We start from the raw sequence: 18,112 nt of genomic DNA, 5'->3' as shown, positions 1-18,112 counted from the left end.
GCCACCATGACAACCAATGCATCTTGAGCCTCAACTCTGGCAGTGGACAGCAGCGTTCACGGTTCTGCAGTTACCTAGCTTGGGTCTTTTTGGCACCTGGACCCGTAGAAGCGAGTAATCGCGAAACGGCCGTTGTCTGGCACATCCCTCCCCTAGCATTCCTCTAACGTCCTGCATGTCCACATATCTATTGATGGAATTCATGTGAAATAAAGACGCACAGTTTTTCAGCTATATTGGTGAGTGCTGCATATTTCTTCCTTTTTCGCTTCACATTGGGACTTTTTGTCAGACCGGCAACAATCTAAAAAATCATGTTATCTATAAACCTTTTTTAAATCAATATAGTAGAGTTAAAAAAATGAAATAATTTCAGTACTACATGCGTGAAATGGCACATGCATGATCAACATGCATTAATCTGGGAATGCCACTGTGCTAAAATGCAACCCATCAACCGCATAATTTAATTCTTCCTCCTCCCTCACCATTGCAAGTGTTATCACACAGGTCTCTGGCCACAGAACCTCCACTTATTTACCCCCTACAGTTGGGGTGACTGAGAGCCCGTCAGCTGATACGGAAGTTGACATGCCTGCTGTTTTTGACTGATCTTACATACCAAGCACACCCCATCTTTCTCAATCCACCATAACATCTCTACCTGCACCTCTCGCACAGTCCAGCAGCTTGTCTTGTTCACCTTAATCCACCCTGTGTCAGCACAGAGGCGTGCCCTCGTTTGTGCAGTTGTGCTCACATAAAATCTTTTCTCCTACACATGGCAAAGCTAACAGCTTGTACTTCACCATCTTCAATCTACTAATAAATATAACCTTTATTTATATATGAGCCTTTTGGGTAAAGTTGAGTTTGATGACAAATTATGTTCTGAAAAGTGGAGAATAGGCTATATATATAAAGAAGTACTTTTTTTAGGGAATGTGATAGGCCGCCCTAAGCAGATGTGTTTTTAGGGAGCGCCTAAAAATGTCTAAGTTGTGGTTATACTCCCAATTTCATGGGGGAAAAATTGTAAGAGATGAGTTATCTAGGATGGATATTGAACTGAGCTGGACAAAGTGCAGATCAGGGATGTTACCATCTTTGTGTGTCACAGAGTTTGAAAGTTGTGAGAGACCACGAGAAGTGGCTAGAGACAGAAGCTGGGATGCTGTTTGGGAGGTGGGGCTGCTGAAGTCTCCCAGGATAAGGGTTGGCAATTCTGAACACATGAAGCGTGGCAGCAATGCATAAAAGTGGTCAAGGAAGTAGGTGGGTGAGCCTGGGGGCCAGTATATAATTGCTACTCTGAGGGAGAGGGGATGGAATGCCATGATGTTGTGAATCTCAAAAGAAGAATTGCGTCCAACCAGCCTGTAATTAATTATTTGGTTAAAAACAGGATTGTTGCTGGCAGCGAGAATTGTAGGGTTATCGTAGAGTTAGCAGTTGTTCCACGGGGGGGTTATACACTTGTTCCATGTGTTCTAATCTGGAGATGGATAAGCAGCATGCGCACAATAACTTTTCTGAGAATAAATTATTGTGAACAGCCTGGGGTCTCCTCAGATGATCCTCGCCTAATTGTGTCAGTGTCTGGACGATAGGGAGAAGCGGAAAGCTATTCTCTACAAAGAGGACATCGCTTGTTTCTTCATGATGCACGGTCTGTGATCTCTGTGTTTATTGCATGGCCACTCCAATCTGTTGACCACGGAAATGCAGCCTTTCGGCCTTGGGGTTACATTCGATTTCTGAAAGCTGATGGCCGTCGTGGCCCCCATTACATGTCTAAGAAAGATGTGCCTGTGCTACAACAGCAAGTCGCAGACAACATCACCCATTCCTTGAAAAATTCTGTCTGCCAGTGTGCATTTCAACGCTAACACCTGGGCAAACAAGCATGGACAGGGGAGTTACATCTTGATGACTTGGCACTGGGTGACTATGGTGGCTGTGGGGGCTGTCAGAGAAGGGGCTGCTCTACAAGTCTTGCAATCCCCAAGGCTTGTAGGGCTTTTGGGGATGGAGAAATAGACTTCTAGACCACAGGGGTTGGAGAACTAAACTACTAAACAGCTATGATTGCAGAACGAAACAAATTAACACAAGAACCTGGAGAACTAAAGTAATAGACAACAGGGATTTGATAACTAAACTACTAAACAGTTATGATTGCAGAAGGAAAGAAATACTCACCAAAACATGGAGAACTAAACTAATAGACAACAGGGGTTGGAGAACTAAACTACTAAACAGCTTGGGTTGGAGAATTAAACGAATACACACCAGGGGATGGAGAACTAAAGCAACACACACCAAGGTGTCACTAGACACCAAGTCTTGGAATTCCCAGCGCTTGCGGAACAAACCTCTGTATGTAACAGTTCCTCCAGTGCTTCTGCCTCTTCCACCTCCTCTAGGGCCTCTACCTGCATCCTCAACCCTTGACTTAATGAAACATACATTCCAACATTGCAGTTAGAATCACACCCCACCTTCGTTCTGCGCAGCCAAGGCTCAATGCAATCAGGCAGTGATTACATTAATAAGCCTTTGAGATCGCAGTCATAAAGATCAACAGTGTTGGACAGCTATCCATGCCGCGTTTAAACAGCGGATGTCTACATTCAACCTGGAGCCAGAGAAGGCTGTGTGCGACAATGGTGCAAACCTGATGGCAGCCCTACGCCGGGCCAACCTTACACATGTACCTTCCATGGCTCACATCCTCAAACTGATGGTACAGCAATTCTTCTGCCACTGTCCCAGCCTGGATGTGCTGCTGCAGAAACCACTGTCATTGTGTGCTCACATACACCATTCCACTTCAGTTGGTATTGAGATCTATAAGACTACCGGTTAACCGGTTGCTATACGATATGACTACACAGTAGAATTAAGCTCTGCACATGTTGCAACGACTCTGGCAGCAGCGCCGAGACCTGGTGCAGTATGGCATTTTTCATAGCCTAGCGCAACACAGTATGGACGTAGTGCAATTCACACATTAGTAACATAGTAAAATAGTTAGCAAGACCGAAAAAAGACATTTGTCCATCCAGTTCAACCTATATTCCGTCAGAATAAATCCCCAGATCTACGTCCTTCTAAAGAACCTTATAACTGTAAGATACAATATTGTTATGCTCCAGGAAGACATCCAGGCCTCTCTTGAACCCCTCGACTGAGTTCACCATCACCACCTCTTCAGGCAAGGAATTCCAGATTCTCACTGCCCTAACAGTAAAGAATCCTCTTCTACAGTGGTGGAAAAACCTTCCCTCCTCCAAATGCAGAGAATTCCCCCTTGTGACCATCACCTTCCTTGGTATAAACAGAAATATTTGTATTGTCCCCTTATATACAGTGGGGAAAAAAAGTATTTAGTCAGTCAGCAATAGTGCAAGTTCCACCACTTAAAAAGATGAGAGGCGTCTGTAATTTACATCATAGGTAGACCTCAACTATGGGAGACAAACTGAGAAAAAAAAATCCAGAAAGTCACATTGTCTGTTTTTTTTTTTCATTTTATTTGCATATTATGGTGGAAAATAAGTATTTGGTCAGAAACAAGCAATCAAGATTTCTGGCTCTCACAGATCTGTAACTTCTTCTTTAAGAGTCTCCTCTTTCCTCCACTCATTACCTGTAGTAATGGCACCTGTTTAAACTTGTTATCAGTATAAAAAGACACCTGTGCACACCCTCAAACAGTCTGACTCCAAACTCCACTATGGTGAAGACCAAAGAGCTGTCAAAGGACACCAGAAACAAAATTGTAGCCCTGCACCAGGCTGGGAAGACTGAATCTGCAATAGCCAACCAGCTTGGAGTGAAGAAATCAACTGTGGGAGCAATAATTAGAAAATGGAAGACATACAAGACCACTGATAATCTCCCTCGATCTGGTGCTCCACGCAAAATCCCACCCCGTGGGGTCAGAATGATCACAAGAACGGTGAGCAAAAATCCCAGAACCACGCGGGGGGACCTAGTGAATGAACTGCAGAGAGCTGGGACCAATGTAACAAGGCCTACCATAAGTAACACACTACGCCACCATGGACTCAGATCCTGCAGTGCCAGACGTGTCCCACTGCTTAAGCCTGTACATGTCCGGGCCCGTCTGAAGTTTGCTAGAGAGCATTTGGATGATCCAGAGGAGTTTTGGGAGAATGTCCTTTGGTCTGATGAAACCAAACTGGAACTGTTTGGTAGAAACACAACTTGTCGTGTTTGGAGGAAAAAGAATACTGAGTTGCATCCATCAAATACCATACCTACTGTAAAGCATGGTGGTGGAAACATCATGCTTTGGGGCTGTTTCTCTGCAAAGGGGCCAGGACGACTGATCCGGGTACATGAAAGAATGAATGGGGCCATGTATCGTGAGATTTTGAGTGCAAACCTCCTTCCATCAGCAAGGGCATTGAAGATGAAACGTGGCTGGGTCTTTCAACATGACAATGATCCAAAGCACACCGCCAGGGCAATGAAGGAGTGGCTTCGTAAGAAGCATTTCAAGGTCCTGGAGTGGCCTAGACAGTCTCCAGATCTCAACCCTATAGAAAACCTTTGGAGGGAGTTGAAAGTCCGTGTTGCCAAGCGAAAAGCCAAAAACATCACTGCTCTAGAGGAGATCTGCATGGAGGAATGGGCCAACATACCAACAACAGTGTGTGGCAACCTTGTGAAGACTTACAGAAAACGTTTGACCTCTGTCATTGCCAACAAAGGATATATCACAAAGTATTGAGATGAAATTTTGTTTCTGACCAAATACTTATTTTCCACCATAATATGCAAATAAAATGAAAAAAAAAACAGACAATGTGATTTTCTGGATTTTTTTTTCTCAGTTTGTCTCCCATAGTTGAGGTCTACCTATGATGTAAATTACAGACGCCTCTCATCTTTTTAAGTGGTGGAACTTGCACTATTGCTGACTGACTAAATACTTTTTTTCCCCACTGTACTTATACATGGTTATTAGATCGCCCCTCAATCGTCTTTTTTCTAGACTAAATAATCCTAATTTTGCTAATCTCTCTGTGTATTGTTGATCCCCCATCCTCTTTATTAATTTTGTTGCCCTCCTTTGTAGCTGCTTGGCACTGGCTGCTCCAGGTAAGTTTATGATTAACTAGGATCCCCAAGTCTTTCTCCATGTCAGATTTTCCTAGTGGTTTCCCATTCAGTATGTAATGGTGATATTGATTCCTTCTTCCCATGTGTATAACCTTACATTTATCATTGTTAAACCGCACCTGCCACCTTTCAGTCCAAGTTTCCAACTTATCCATCCGTAGCAGAATACTATCTTCTCTCGTATTGACTGCTTTACATAGTTTTGTATCATCTGTAAATGTCAATATTTTACTGTGTAAACCTTCTACCAGATCGTTAATAAATATGTTGAAGAGAATAGGTCCCAACACCGACCCCTGTGGTACCCCAATGGTCACAGCAACCCAGTTAGAGAATATACCATTTATAACCACCTTCTGCTTTCTATAACTAATATAATAGCTTTTTCCTCGTCATCTACAACCTTTCTTTCCAAACAATTTTTTAAGGGGCCTACACTTTGATTCTTTTATTATTGATATAGTTGAAGAATAATTTGGGATTAGTTTTACTCTCCTTAGCAATGTGCTTCTCTGTTTCCTTTTTGGCAGCTTTAACTTGTTTTGTAAATAAAGTATTTTTCTCCCTATAGTTTTTTAGAGCTTCAAAGGTGCCATCCTGCTTTAGTCGTTTAAATGCTTTCTTTTTACTGTTAATTGCCCCTTTTGCTTCTTTGTTTAGCCACGTTGTTTTTTTTCCATTTCTTGTCCTTTTATTCCCACAAGATATAAACCATTTACAGTGCCTATTTAGGATGTTCTTAATCATTTCCCGTTTATTATCTGTATTCTTATTTCTGAGGACATTGTCCCAGTCAACAAGATTAAGGGCATCTCTAAGCTGGTCAAACTTTGCCTTCCTAAAGTTCAATGTTTGTGTGACTCCCTGACAAGTCCCCCTAGCGAAAGACAAGTGAAACTGTACAATATTGTGGTTGCTATTTCCTCGATGCCCGACGACCTGCAGATTTGTTACTCTGTCTCTATTAGATAGTATTAGGTCTAAAAGTGCTGCTCCTCTGGTTGGATTCTGCAACAATTATGAAAGATAATTTTTCTCTCTTATTAGCAGAAACCTGTTGCCTTTATGGGTTTTGAAGGTCTCTGTTTCCAAGTTAATATCCGTGTAGTTAATATTCATTGTAGTGGACACAGATGAAGGACCTCTGCAACCACCTGCACGTTTTCTTAATGGCTACTATGAGGGCTAGCGGTGTCAATGCCATCATCAGCATCACTATTACTGCCATCTACATGCTGGAGCACACTTTAAATAGTCTGGATGAGGTGGTGGTGGTCCTGGGGGAAGAGGAGAAAGCAGAGGAGGATTCCTTTAGAGATAACAGTATCTGTTATGAATGAGTCACCGGAGGAGGAAAAAACAAAAATACAAGCTAAGTCCAGAAAGCCGGAGAGGTTGGTAGCTAGCGGATTGCAGACCCCTGATCCTATTCACAACAACTAACAGTAGCCGTGGAGCGCTCCTACGGTGATCCTAGATGCCTCATCAAAGCCGGAGAGCTACATAAGCCTAAAGAAAGAAAGGGGAAATCTAAACTGCCCCAGAGCAGACCCCAAAGCAATAGACAGCCCCCAACATGTATTGTCGGTGAAAACAGATGAAAACACATACACAGACAGAAAGACAGGCAGAGCAAACGATGGGGCCCAACTAACTAGATAGGACAGGACAGAAAAGATGCTGGCTGCAATCCGCAAAAACCCTACCAAAAATGTTCCAACACGTCTGATAGGAAAATTGGCCCTGAAGTCACTAGACTTCAAAATCCCTATATCAGCACTCCGATATATTCTGAAGACAGAGCAAAAGAGATTAAACCGATGAGGGACTAATGGAAATTCAGCAAAGCCCCAGCCGGGGCAGCTGAACACAAAGCTAAGCAAATCAGACAAAATCTCATGGAAAAATAACAGAGCAAAACTTAGCTTTAGAAGACAGGAACTGAACTGGAGGCCAGAGCTCAGAGCTGAGAAATCACCAGCAACCCTACAGGGCGTCGGCTGCCTTATATCCACTCAGAGATTCCTGATGTCCAATCGCAATCCACCTGTTCAGGTGACAGGTCTCTCCCATCCAAATCAGTTTCACCACCTCCTTTCACCAGCAGAGGGAGTTCATCGGACATCAAAGGTGAATGAGAAAATGAGCTCACAGCAAGTATCTACAAATTCAGGTCAGTCATCTCACAGGAAGTTGCCATGTGAGAAACAAATGGAGAAGGATCGTGAAAAGGACGAGAAGGAAGAGGTGATGGACGCGTGACAGTTAGGAGATGAAGATGATTATGATTCCATCAATGTTGTCTGTGGTGGTCAGGAGGGGATGGAGGAAAAAAGCTTAAGTGTTATGCTGCCACCAACACACTGTGGAGTTGGACCTCACGAAAGAGACTGACCCATGATCGCCTTCTTGCAGCACTATCTGCAACTGAAACATGATCGTTACCTATATAGTTATGATTCGAAATAGTGCCGACTACTGGGTTAGCAGTGTGTTCTATCCACAATACAAAAGTAAATTTTGCCAGTTGCTTCTCCCCCCCCCCCCCGCAAAGGAATGCACCCATGCTGCAGTATCAAAATATGCTGGAAGACAATCTTGACAGTGGTTTTCCCCAAGACCGCAGTGAGGCACACAGTATGCATCGCAGTGATAGTTTTCCAACCACAGAAATGTTCTGTCGTCAGTGCAAAAACATTAGCAGCCTTGCAGCACTGGAGTCCTGTGTTCCAACCCCACCAAGGACAGCATCTGCAAAGAGTTTGTAGGTTCTACCCGTGTTTGCAAGTGTTTACTCCCAGTAATTATTTTTCTACCCACACTACAAAGACACACAGATAGCAAATTTAGATTGTGAGACCCAATGGGGACAGTGCCAGTAGTGTCCGTAAAGTGAATGTTTAATTAATGGCGCTATATAAGTGATAAAAAAATTGAAATTTATGCTCAGCCTCACTCCTGTGGCACACATATCAGTTTTATAGATTACTATTGTCAGAAAAATGTAAGGATAGTAACAGGGGTAGTTGACTCAAAGAGAATGGAGGACTGATGGTATCGAAGGCCTACTGCTACAGGCAACAAACATGAAGGATACACTGTAGGGTCAGCTGAGGGAGGCGATTAGGTGGTGCTGATCCAACAGGACTGGGGGATGACCCACTTCGTGTTGCCGGCAGACAGGAGACTGAGACAAGGGTTGTGTCCAACAGGTCAGATTTTATTGGCCGCTTTTCGGACGACCACTGTACTTCATCACAGGATTAGTCCACAACTCACTTTTACACACAGACCCGGGTACCTTCTCTTTCTTAGTTTCACCATTCAGGGCGTCCTCTATGGCTCTTCCCCGCTGTGGCTGCCCTAAGCACTTTCACCACAGCGTTTCACCCTTTAGAGTACGTCGTCCACCTGACACTCACAGTCTGTCTCAGTCCGCAGCCACTGTCCTTTTTGGGTCACCCCCCGTGACCGTCTTCACTGTCAGTAGCTCTCTGTATTCAAGCAAAAAAGGAAGCACACTGTAGCGCCAAACCATGCAAACATGAAAAATGAATAATGAATTGCATTACTGCATTAGAAGTATGAAAAATTGCGAAAGTAAAATGGCCAAGTTATGTGTACCTGGAAGCCACGTTAAGGCATTTCTCGTTTTCCAGGTCCCTATTCTATGCCAATCCTCACTAAGACTGTAGTCTCCATCTGAATGGGAACCTATGAAAAATCCTCTGTTAGGACTGAAGTCTATATTTCTGTGGAGGGGAAATGGCCCTGGTTTGATTAAAAACGCCTGCAGCTAACTGGTGGAGTGCTCAGTCAGAAGGTAAATGAATACAAATTTCAAAAACTGACCGTCACATCCAAGCATAAGCATAGTGTGAACAGGTGCTTAACCTAGAGTCACCAACTCATATACATTCAAGCAAAAAAGGAAGCACACTGTAGCGCCGGCGCCGCCGGGCGAGGCGGCTCAGAATGGTCAACAAGAGCCGTGAGCTCATCCAGGGTCGTAGTCACTGTAGAGTCGGGAGTCGTCCAGGGAGGTTGATGGCTGATGTCCGGACCCGGGGACCCGTCTGTTGCGCTGGGCATGGGGGCGGCCTCTGTCTGCGATGTCGCCGATTCCCTGACCTCTTATACTCCCAGTACCAGTAGCTCCGCCCATTGTCACCTGACAGTAACCCCTGACCAATGGCAGTTACCTTGACCCATGGCAGTTACACAGTCACTCTCCTATACTCCCTACTGCCCTCTAATGGTCAAACTACCACATGACACCCTTTTCTCTTTATCTCAGCCTACACTGCGCTATCTCTCTGTCTCTTACTACAGACAGACCTGTCCGTCAGCTCAACCTCCCCACAACACAACCAGGAGTGTTCACATTTTCAAAAATTACTGGCAGACACCAACAAAGTGACATCAATTTCACCACAGAGGAAATAGTATAATAGGAACCGACAGGTCTTCCACTACACCCAACCGAGCAGATGGACACCTAACCAGGAGTGTTCACATTTACAAAAATTAGTGACAGACACCAACAAAGTGGCATCACATTTACCACAGGAAAAATAGTATAGTCTTCCAATACATTCAACCCAGCAGACACCAAAGCAGGACTGTTTACATTTCCACAAATTAGTAAACATCTCCAACAGGAGCAACAGCAAGCACAGGAGCCCCACTAAAGATATCTGAGACTGCAATTATGACAGAACAATTAAATACAGTAAAAACTACAGCATCCAGTAACACAAGTTGTCAGTTGTCTTTGGATTGAACGTCATGTTATTGGTTAACTAGAGCTTTCAGAAACATTAACACCTACCCCACATACACCTCAAACACCAAGACTAATCCCCCTTTCATCATGACCTCACTTTTTCTCAGTCATGTTGCTCAGATAGTGTGCTAGAAGCACACTATTAACAACTAAAAATTAGATTTTTTTACTGTGCACAACCTCTGCAGGCAGCTGAATATTAGCAACACAAAATGAGGTGAAATGCAGCGTGATGAATCACGTTACTCACAGAAGAAAGAATTGTTTCAGTGCCGATGAGGCCTGTATAACAAAGAAGATCTGCGCCAAAATTTTTTAAAGTGAGATGTTCCCTACAGTATGGCGTTAGTAACTGATGACATTTTTAGGGGCCTGTGGATGAGGCCTGTGTAGGATTGACTACATGTTCTAAACAATTTCAAAGTGAGATGCTCCTTACAGCATGACGTTAGTAACAGAAGAAAGAATTGTGTAAGTGTAGATGAGAGCTGGGTGACAAAAGATATGCTCCAAACAATTTTTAAATTAGATGTCCCCTACTGTATGACGTTAGTAACCAAAAAAAATTTGGGGGGGGTCTGTGGAAGAGGCCTGTATAACATTGACTACATGCTCCAAACAATTTAAAAGTGAGATGTCCCCGATTGTATCACGTTAGTAACAGAATAATTTTTTTGGCCTGTTGATGAGGCCTGTGTAGCACTGACTAGATGCTACAAACAATTTCTAAGTAAGATGTCCCCTACTGTATTACGTTAGTATAACAGAAGAAATAATTGTTTAAGTGTGGATGAGGGCTGGATGACAAAGAAAAAAAGGCTCCAAACTATTTTTTAATTAGATGTCCCCTACTGTATTACGTTAGTGACAAGAATTTTTTTGGTGCCTTTCGATGAAGCCTGTATAACATTGACTAGATGCCCAAAACAATTTCAAACTTGGATCTCCCCTTCTGTATCACATTAGCAACATAAAAAAATTTTTTTAGTGTGGATAAGGCCTGTATAATATAGAAGATTGTTCGTGCCGTTGGAACGCATTCTTCCCTACAGTTGCTGCTGGTAAGGTGTAGGTTTGCCGGAGAAATATGGCCAACGTGTTGTTAGATGAACTGATCAGGAAAAGGGGCATGATGATGGCAGGAATGGGAAAGTACAACAGGATCAATAACAGGGCATCTATGGGAGGTATGAGATCCAGGATCCAGCCTACAATGATTAGTCATTTACCCAACACCAATTACCAGAGCGCGTTTGATACTCATTTACTATTGTATCAAATACTTATTTCATGCAATAAAATGCAAAAGAATAATAAAAAATCTTGTCATTTTCTGGATTTTTTTAAATTCTGTCTCTCACAGTTGAAGTGTATCTACAATAAAAATTACAAACCTTTCCATTCTTTGTAGGTGGGAAAACTTGCAAAATCTGCAGTGTACCAAATACTTATTTTCCCCACTGTATATTATCTATTGGACAGTATATCAGTAAGGGGTGCAGTTCATGCTTAGTAGCATCAGAAGTAAAACCAGCCCGTGCATGAGATGTAAGTGATTCTGCTCTATATGAGCCAAGAAAAGACATAATAAGATATTGTAACAGAATGACATTGGAAGTGGATGCAATCTGATCAGAAACAATATGTAAAAATCGGGTCTAGTAGGGCAAGACAAGAGATTACAGAGGACATCCGAAACTTTGAAAAAAAAAAATGTACCTAATCACTAACAGGGAGGTAATTGCTAACTACCTGCCTGTTGTGTTCGGCACCGTTGCTTGCCAGAACAGAGCGGTCACCAGCAATTCAGCTGCTCCCTGTCAACAGAGCAGCTCTTCTTCTTTCGGGCTGCTCTATCAACAAGACATCACTGTCAGCGTCATGGTGATTGACAGCCGGCTCCCTCAGTTACGAAGAGAGGATCCGACTGTCAATCAACATGATGTTGGCATTCTCACCTCACCATGTCAACATAGCATAGCTGAAAAGAAGCTGCCACTCTGTTGACATGACTTCAGCAGAAACAGCTGTGACTGCTCGGTGCCGGTGAAGAACGCTGCCAAGCACCTGCCTGTTAGGCACATCTTTATTACTCTAAGTCCCAGATATCGCCATTAAGGATGACTTTAACAGTATTATACAATCCCCTTGAGACTATGTGAGAAATGTGATGAAAGCCAAATGTTCTTTAGGCTATATGGTTACTTTGGTCTTGACACCTGTCGCGCAGTCAAAGATCGATAGGTGTTGCTGCTACATTGCATTGCAATACAAGTGAACTGGCCACTTTGGGACCCCAAAGGGCACTCCGGTGTTGACAAGCAAATTGCAAAAAAATCCGGCCAGGTTTGACTTTCTGCAACTTGCTTATTGTGGTTTCAGTACTCTCGAAGATAAACTGCAACCCCATAAGGCTGTATTGCGTTGCAATGTGCAGCGATCCCTAGCAATCTTTGGCCATGCAACAGGCATCACGGCCAAAGCAAACCTTAACCTTAATCTCCCCCATACATCTGGCAATCATACATTTTGTATGTTCTGAAAAGAAGGGGACAGATGTAAGCAAATATGATGCAGATGATTTTTTGCAGTCTATGCCTATGGAGAATCACAGGTCTGCAAAGGGGCTGTAGACATGACACAGTTAAGACTATGTCCTAAGTTGCTTCATTTGTCATTTAGATGCATAAGGACAGTAAAAATTTGGTTAGAAACAAGGTATATATAATTTTTATTGCTCGTTTTATTACCTTCTCATTCTCTGTATCAAGTGCAGAAGTGGCTTCATCCAGTAGTAATACCTTTGGCTTTCGTACAAGAGCGCGTGCAATGGCTATCCGTTGCTTTTGCCCACCTGAAATTTGAGTTCCCTTATCTCCAACACAAGTTTCATATCCCTACAATATAAAAAGGCAAAAATGGCTAAAATGAAAAGTTGAAGGGCCAGTAGTTTAGAAATATATACTGTGATATTAATAAATTACTTTGGGTAAACTCATAATGAAATCGTGAATATTGGCTGCTTTTGCTGCCTCTATAACTTCTTCATCCGGGACAGATCTACTGTTATCTCCATACTGAATATTTTCTTTGATACTGCAGTTAAAAAGGATTGGTTCCTGTGATACAATGCCAAGTTGATTCCTCAAACACTTCAAATGAATAGTCTTGATGTCAATCCCGTCAGCAAGCTGAAACATGTCAAGTGAATACATATATATGATTATAGTCATATAGTAGCTTAAACTCTAATTCTGATTATAACAATTTGTCAAATACTATTCTGTTTAGAGTCTCCAACCAGTTGTCAGAATATAGCATTTCTGTCCCCCAATAAATGGAATTTAAAAGTTGAAGTGCCCTCAAGCTGTATGTGGGAAACAGGAGAGGGGGGGGGCAATATGTTAGAAAAAGAAAGAAAAGTAAAAGCATGAAAAAAAGTTTAGAAAACATGTTTAAATTAAAAAGAAAATAATTGCCAGAGTAATTAGCTGCTTCTTGCCCGGCCCCCCCCCAAAAAAGCAACAAAAAAAAAACAACATACATCCGATATATAAAAGAAACATAACTAAAAATGTACTTTAGTGGTCTTTTGTTTTAGAAAAAAATGTCAAAAACAGACACCTAGATAACTTAATATGAGCAAAAAAATAAAACTACAAATATAAAAATTACATAAAAATGAAGCCTGACATCAGTAAAAAAAGGAAAAAAAATATTTGAATGACAAAGAGAAGGATATAATTAAGGCAAGGTCAACAAACTCAATTAGAGATACACCTTTCTGCAGAGTATGGTATTATTTAACTCTATTATTTTCTTAGCATACAGCTGAGAGAGAATTGTTCCTAATGACCACTCAAATATATTCTTAATCAAAATCAGTCATTTCCCAATGCAAATTAGGTTTGCTAACAAAATGTACAAACTTTTTAGTGCTTGCAATCAACCAGTCAAACAAGACCAATTTAAATTGGTTAACACATTGAATATAACAAGTGGTTTCTCCAAATTCAACACAAAATGTCACTTTTACTCGCTACTGAACTTACAAAATAATTAAAACCAGAGATGAGCAGATCTATCCCTAGAATATGAAATTTGCTATGTCATGCAAATTTGAACATTTTGAAATTTAATTTGAGGTTTGCAAACAAATGGAGCCATACCCTATATAATAATAAGCCCAAGCTGGGACTTCTGTTTTTCTATTTACCTAGTTCAATCTTATGGTGAGTTGGTGACTCTTTCTACTTCACAACTGAGGTTTGACAAACACCAGAGGCAGGGTCGAAATGTTACCTCGTTATCTTGATATCGTGTATTTTCATTCCTGTGGTGAACCTCTATTATGTACCAAGTAAACTCAAGTGTTTTCAATGAGCAACTGTAGCATGACTTTTTTGAGTGTGGCTGTTTTCTTTTGGCTATGTCTTCAGTGTATCATCCTCAGACTAATGGGCAAACAGTGCGGACTAATCAGACTCTGGAGCAGTATCTTCGGTGTTATAACAGCCACTCTCAGGGTAGAGTTGCTTCCTCTAGCAGAGTTCTCTTACAATAACTTGCAGAGTGCATCTACTAAAGGTAACATTCTTCTTTGGCAAACTGGGTTATCATCCTAGTATTTTTTCCAGATCTCTGATTGATGCTCCGGTGCCTGCAGTACATGAGAGGTTGGCGGCGATGAAGCAAAATCTGGAAACTCTGAAGTAATCGCTATCTACTGCACTGGAGAAATACAAAAAATCAGCCGATAGGTTCTGGAGACATGCACCCATTTTCAAGGTAGGAGACTCTGTGTGGTTATCCACTAAGAATTTGAAATTGAATGTTCCCTCACAGAAACTGGGACAAAAATTAATTGGTCCATTCAAGATCTCTGGTATCGTGAGCTCTGTTGCCTGCCGTCTGAAGTTACCAAGGACCATGAAGGTACATCCTGTGTTCCATGTCTCCTTATTAAAACCTGTATCTCTGAATATTTTTCAGGGTTGTATTGCACCTCCTCCTCAGCCTGTGTTGGTGGACGGACAAGAATAATTTGTGGTGGAGGAGATTCTGGTTTCATCGGAAAGAGATTGCTCTGCTTCATTGGAAATATCCTGGGAAACCTGGTCCTAGATCGTCCTAAGGCCGCTTCTAAGATGGGAGTAATGTAAGGTTTACAGATGTTCAATGGAGCCTGTTTTACCCTCATCCAAGATGGAGTCTGGTACTTTGCCCTGTCCTTAAACTTCCTGTCAGTCCTGTTATTTAAGTCCGGGTCAGAGTATTTTGTTGCTGCTGGCTTTTGAGCTTCCTCCTGACACGCTTCTGGTGTTCCAACTGCTGCTCGTTTACTCTGTGCTCTGCCTCATCACTTCCAGCTGCCTTCAATTCTCTGCACTGCTTCCTGATCCTGACCGTGCTTATCTATTGTCCAGACCTCTAAAGAGAGGAGCTACACATCTCTGGAGCTGCTATGATCCGTAAGACTTTGTCATTATTATTATCTGAGTATTTACTCCTGGAACTGTGTCTGTGCGGGCTGCGGTGCTGGACTTTAGCAGGACTTTTTCAGCCCTAAAAGAAGTACACTGGGAAACCCTTCTCCTTGTTGTTCACCATCTGCATATTTCTGGACTTCCAGGAAAAGTGCCGGCTTCACTGTTTGCATATTCGTGGACTACCACGTATAAGTGCAGGTCGCAATCTTGCTGCATATAAATTTTGGACTTGCTTGTATTAGCGGTCACACTCCGCTAGCAAAGTTGCTGGACATTTCTGTTTGTGCTGTTTGCACTACATTTTAATTTCAGGAATTACTCTGTTAGTTTGTGTTAAACTCTTTGCTTTGTTAATGCAGTTTATTTGTCTCAACTTTGGTCTCAGTTTCGTTTTATCCCAGGCAATCAGATTCCATAGTACCTTCATAATTATTACACAGGGTCCGCTCTCTCTCCTATAGTGTCAGCTCTTATAAAATTGTCATTATCTGTATTGATTACCCTGCAGAGTTTAGTGTCATCTGGAATTATTGAAATTCTACTCTCTATGCCCCCTACAAGGTCATTAATAAATATGTTAAAAAGAAAAAGTGGTACCCCACTGCTAACCATGACCCAGTCCGAGTGTGCTCCATTTAAACCGCCATCATGCATCATCTGGGTATCATATATCGATATGACGTTTATTGATTGATCCTCCTGATGAACCGCTACAGGCGGGGAAACGCGTCGGGGTTGACCTACACATGTAAGTGACTTTGTTTATTATATTATGATTCAGAGTATACCCTTGAGAGGGGTTAGTTTGTATTATCTGTCTGTTGGACATATCAGTTTGTCACATATGATCATGATGTGGAGGTATTAGATTTTTTATCGTTTATATTATCCTGGGGTCCTACTTTAGCCTAAGGCAACTTTAATGTTCATTGCTTTAATATCAGATGGGCATACCTACATATGACAAACAATTTATTGGTTAATAGAACCCCCACATAGGGGTATATCAGGACAACATCAATTGTTTTGAGGTTTTGCTTGAGCTTAGGGCATTCTGAAGTTTCATCTCTGCACTATCAGATTATTGTTTTCCCTCCTGTCTGAATAGGGACTGGTAGGGGAGTGAGGGATAGTCCACGTTGAGTGGGGGCGCCAATTCTCGTTTTTAGGGTGCCAACCTCCACGGCTGGGAAGGTATCAGTGAGCCTTAGAGTAGGGCTATGTAGCATCCCAGCATAGGTCTGGTTAATTTTGGCATTGGCCATTTTTCACTGGGATAGGTGTTTTTTAATGTATAAAATAAATAATTCGTTTTAAGGGATTTATATGTTCGCTCCATTTAAACCACCCTTTGTTTTCTATCCTTGAGTCAGCTCTTAACCCACTTACACATATTTTTTCCTATCCCCTTTGTTCTCATTTTATGTATCAACCTTTTGTGTGGCACCGTATCAAAAGCTTTTGAAAAGTCCATTTACACCAAGTCAACTGCATTCCCTTGGTCCAATCTGTAACTTACCTCTTCATAAAAGCTTATCAGATTAGTGTGACAGGAACGGTCCCTCGTAAACCCATGTTGATATTGGGTCATGAGGTTATTCTTCTCCAGATACTGCAGTATAGTATCTCGTAGAAAACCCTTCAGGATTTTACCCACAGTAGAGGTTAAGCTCACTGGCCTATAATTTCCAAGTTCAGTTTTTGTCCCCTTTTTGAATATTGGCACCACGTTTGCTATACGCCAGTCCTGTGGTACATACCCTGTTATTATGGAATCTTTAAAGATTAAAAATAATGATCTATCTATGACTGTACTTAATTCCTGCAGTACTCGAGGGTGTATCCCATCCGGGCCTGGGGATTTGTCAATTTTAGTGATTTTTAGATGCCACCGTACTTCCTGCTGGGTTAAGCATGTGGCATTAAATGGAGAATTTTTTCTATCACTGATCATGTTATCTGTCATGGGATTTTCTTGTGTAAATACTGTTGAAAAAAAGTCATTTAGCATATTGGCTTTTTCCTCATCCACCATTTCACCCAGACTATTTTTAAGGGGACCAACACTATCATTTTTTAGTTTCTTACTATTTATGTAGTTAAAGAATATTTTGGGATTATTTTTACTTTCACTGGCAATGAGTCTCTCTGTCTCAATCTTTGCTGTCTTGATTTGCTTTTTACAAAATTTATTTAATCTTCTGTATTTACCGCATATACTTGTGTATAAGCCGACCCGAGTATAAGCCGACCCCCTTAATTTTGCCACAAAAAACTGGGAAAACTTATTGACTCGCATATAAGCCTAGGGTGGAAAATGAAGCAGGTACTGATAAATTTCAAAAATAAAAATAGATACTAATAAAAGTAAAATTAATTGAGACATCAGTAGGTTAAATGTTTTTGAATAGCCATATTGAATCAGGAGCCCCATATAATGCTCCATACAGTTCATGATGGCCCCATAAGATGCTTCATACAAAATACGCCACATATATAACGCTGCACAAAGGTTAATAATGGACCCATAAGATGCTCCATAGAATAATATGCCCCATATGCTGCTCCATAAAGGTTATGGCCCCATAAGATGCTCCATAGAATATGCCCCATAGGATGCTCCATACAAAAAATGTGCCCCTTATAATGCTCCATACAGTCCATGATGGGCCCCATAAAATGC

At 41.8% G+C, this 18,112-nt stretch overlaps 1 protein-coding gene across 4 annotated transcripts in view; it reads right to left on the bottom strand.

Moving 5' to 3' along the window:
• LOC141095454 (ATP-dependent translocase ABCB1-like) overlaps positions 1–18,112 on the bottom strand; it is a 485,663-nt gene that overhangs the window by 9,148 nt on the left and 458,403 nt on the right. For all 4 annotated transcript variants that reach the window (XM_073581458.1, XM_073581459.1, XM_073581460.1 and 1 more), the window contains 2 exons: positions 12,925–13,131; positions 12,691–12,837 (listed from right to left, as the gene is read on the bottom strand). In XM_073581458.1, coding sequence (XP_073437559.1) covers positions 12,691–12,837; positions 12,925–13,131 — 354 coding nt within the window. The remainder of the gene's footprint in view (positions 1–12,690; positions 12,838–12,924; positions 13,132–18,112) is intronic.

The sequence above is a fragment of the Dendrobates tinctorius genome, unplaced genomic scaffold (genome assembly GCF_039654945.1).
Source record: "Dendrobates tinctorius isolate UK_male_01 unplaced genomic scaffold, ASM3965494v1 ptg000070l, whole genome shotgun sequence".
In the NCBI taxonomy this organism is placed as follows: domain Eukaryota; kingdom Metazoa; phylum Chordata; class Amphibia; order Anura; family Dendrobatidae; genus Dendrobates; species Dendrobates tinctorius.
This window is presented reverse-complemented; position numbering and strand designations above follow the sequence as displayed.